Genomic DNA, 2,496 nt, shown 5'->3' with positions numbered 1-2,496 from the left:
CTTTCTGACTTTGTGTCCTTTTTCTTTTGTACATGTTCAAATATAAATACAGTGTATATAAACTAGAACTTCATAAAGCTTTGAGAAAAATATACTGGTACTATTATACTACATTGTAAGTGTAATACTGTGATGTAAGATATTGCAATAGAGACAATATTGTACAAAAATAAACTTGACAACAAGACTTAATACAATAAGACTTTTAGTTCTGTTAGTAATAATTCCAACTTGAAACAGTTACTTTGAACAACATATCAAACAAAAATATAAAACATGACTAAAACTAAAAGGCCAAACAGAAACTGAATGGACAGTTTTCACATGCTGAATAGTAAGCAGTGCTAACTTACCTCAAACATAATCAACTCTGAAAAAAAACTATTCAACACTACTGAAATATAAAAAAGGTTCTGAACCTGAGGAATACAAGCTTAAGTTATGGTAAAACCTGCTTTTGCACTTGCTTAACCTTCTCCCTGCTGCCTAACCCTGTAACAAACACACACGCGGTGCCAAACAGCTAATAAGCAGTCAGAAGGGTTAAAGATAGGCATGCAAAGGTAGGTATTTCAACTGTTGCCTGGTCTGAGAAGCACACAGCACTACATTTTGTAGCTGCCTTTCCAAAAATTACTTTGATGGCTATCGACCTAGACTTGGGGAGGCCTGTTGAAGCTGGAAATCTCAAGTTTTCTTATCGATCAGCCTGCTTCTTCCAGCTCAGTTAGAAACTCACACAGGCCCTCCTGGTCATTCTCATCTCCCTCCGGCTCCAAATCTTCCTCCAGCTCCCCCTTTCTGTTTCCTGTGAACTGCAGTGTGACAGGCCAGTTCCTCTCCTGGGCGCCGGCCTTGAACGACCCCTCCACAAACTGTCTGCCGTCACCGTCCTCCCCAACTCTCACTCGCAGCAGGCCGGTTACTCTGGGGGGATTCACACACAGTTAGCAAAACCACCTCTCACTCGCAGGAGGCCGGTTACTCTGGGGGTTCACAAACAGTTAGCAAAAATAACTCTCACCCGAAGGAGGCCGGTTACTCTGGGGGTTCACACACATGGGTTCGCATAAAAAAGAATAACCAGAACAGTCTGAAATCAAGTTTGGACTAATTTCCAACACAAGACATGGGACTTACCTGTGTTGATTATGGTAAATTATCCAAATGTTTGACTGAACAACTCCAGTCTGAACCCTTCACTTCATCCTCCTTCCTTGACAAAGACTGGAGATGGTCAGTCAAAAAATTCTGCTGTCGACTTCTACCAACACAGATGAACAGTCAAGCTAACACGTGGGACCACACAAAGGATTGGTGGTGAATTACGCGTCAAGTCTTCACCACAGCAGCTAGTTACTGTGGCACATCTATTTTCCTAGGAGGTATGAGGAAAAGTAATTTCTATGCAGAGAAGTTCTACTAGCAACTTAAAGTTTACATTTTAGAGACAGAAGAGAACAGTCAGTGGTGACACAAATAGAGAGCTTGTAACATATTCAGTAATCTGCAGATTGAAACAGATGGTTAACGTGCCTAATACAATAAAAATAAAAAAAGACACTGTGAGATGTTTTACCTCCTCCCACAGAACTTCCACTTGGTCTCTATCTGCATGACCCTGTCTTCCACGCTGCTCTTCCCTTTGAAGTTCTGCAGGCCGCCGAAGTAGACTCCGTCCCCAAAGTCGACGTAGTCCTCGTAGTCATCGAAGTACGGCCCGCCAACCTCATCGATCTTCAGCTCACCTGTGGTACAGACTTCAGCTGAGTTTTCTGGGTGGGAATAGCCTGGCACTAGCCTGGCACCACACTAGCTCCATATCACAACAATTGCTACTCTGGACAGAATCATCTGCATGCCCCCCCCCCCATCCCCATTGCAATGTTTCGGCTCTGCATTATTTGGGGAATTGAATATTTCTCACAGGCGATGTACAAGCATACAGCCAAACACGAGTGCTACAATGCGGAGTGCCTCAAGGCAGCTGTTTGGGACCACAACTTTACAGTATCTACGTCAATGACATGGCAGGAACAGTAGAAAATGGGGAACTGGATCAGTATGCAGACGACAGTACAGTACATACAGCAGGGCATACAGTACAGGACATAAAAGCCAAGGCTCTTGTGGATTTAGAATGTGTGGCTAAATGGTCGGACTACAACAGGCTCAAACTTAACAATGGCAAAACAAAGACCATGCTAGTGGGAACTTCTAGGAAGACATTTTAGGCTTGCCCCTGCTCTACAGCTGGAACTCAGGGGGCAGAGTTTGGAGCAAGTGCCTACCGTCAAACTTCTGGGAGTTCATGTGGACCAAAGCCTCACATTCGACGATCACATAGACCACGTAGTAAAGAAATGCAACAGGTGCATGGCCCAAGTGGGTAAGGGTGAGAAAAATCAACTTCCGCGCAAAACAGAAGGGCAGCACTGATGCAAGCCCTGGTACTTTCCACCTAGACTACTGTAGTTCAGTGTGGGCAAGTACGTC

The 2,496-nt window shown here is 44.1% G+C and overlaps 2 protein-coding genes across 3 annotated transcripts in view; both read right to left on the bottom strand.

The window, feature by feature from the left end:
• The window catches only part of LOC109462618, a 2,328-nt gene extending 2,294 nt beyond the window's left edge, over positions 1-34 (bottom strand). The window contains exon 1 of the mRNA XM_019759180.1: positions 10-34. Within this exon, the coding sequence (XP_019614739.1) occupies positions 10-34 (25 nt within the window). The remainder of the gene's footprint in view (positions 1-9) is intronic.
• Positions 35-703: 669 nt separating this feature from the next.
• LOC109462765 overlaps positions 704-2,496 on the bottom strand; it is a 10,227-nt gene continuing 8,434 nt past the window's right edge. For both annotated transcript variants that reach the window (XM_019759354.1, XM_019759355.1), the window contains exons 7-8: positions 1,580-1,748; positions 704-927 (exon numbers count right to left, since the gene is read on the bottom strand). In XM_019759354.1, coding sequence (XP_019614913.1) covers positions 705-927; positions 1,580-1,748 — 392 coding nt within the window. In that variant the 3' untranslated portion in view covers position 704. The remainder of the gene's footprint in view (positions 928-1,579; positions 1,749-2,496) is intronic.

Source organism: Branchiostoma belcheri, unplaced genomic scaffold, assembly GCF_001625305.1.
Source record: "Branchiostoma belcheri isolate BF01 breed outbred unplaced genomic scaffold, Haploidv18h27 scaffold12, whole genome shotgun sequence".
Lineage (NCBI taxonomy): Eukaryota > Metazoa > Chordata > Leptocardii > Amphioxiformes > Branchiostomatidae > Branchiostoma > Branchiostoma belcheri.
This window is presented reverse-complemented; position numbering and strand designations above follow the sequence as displayed.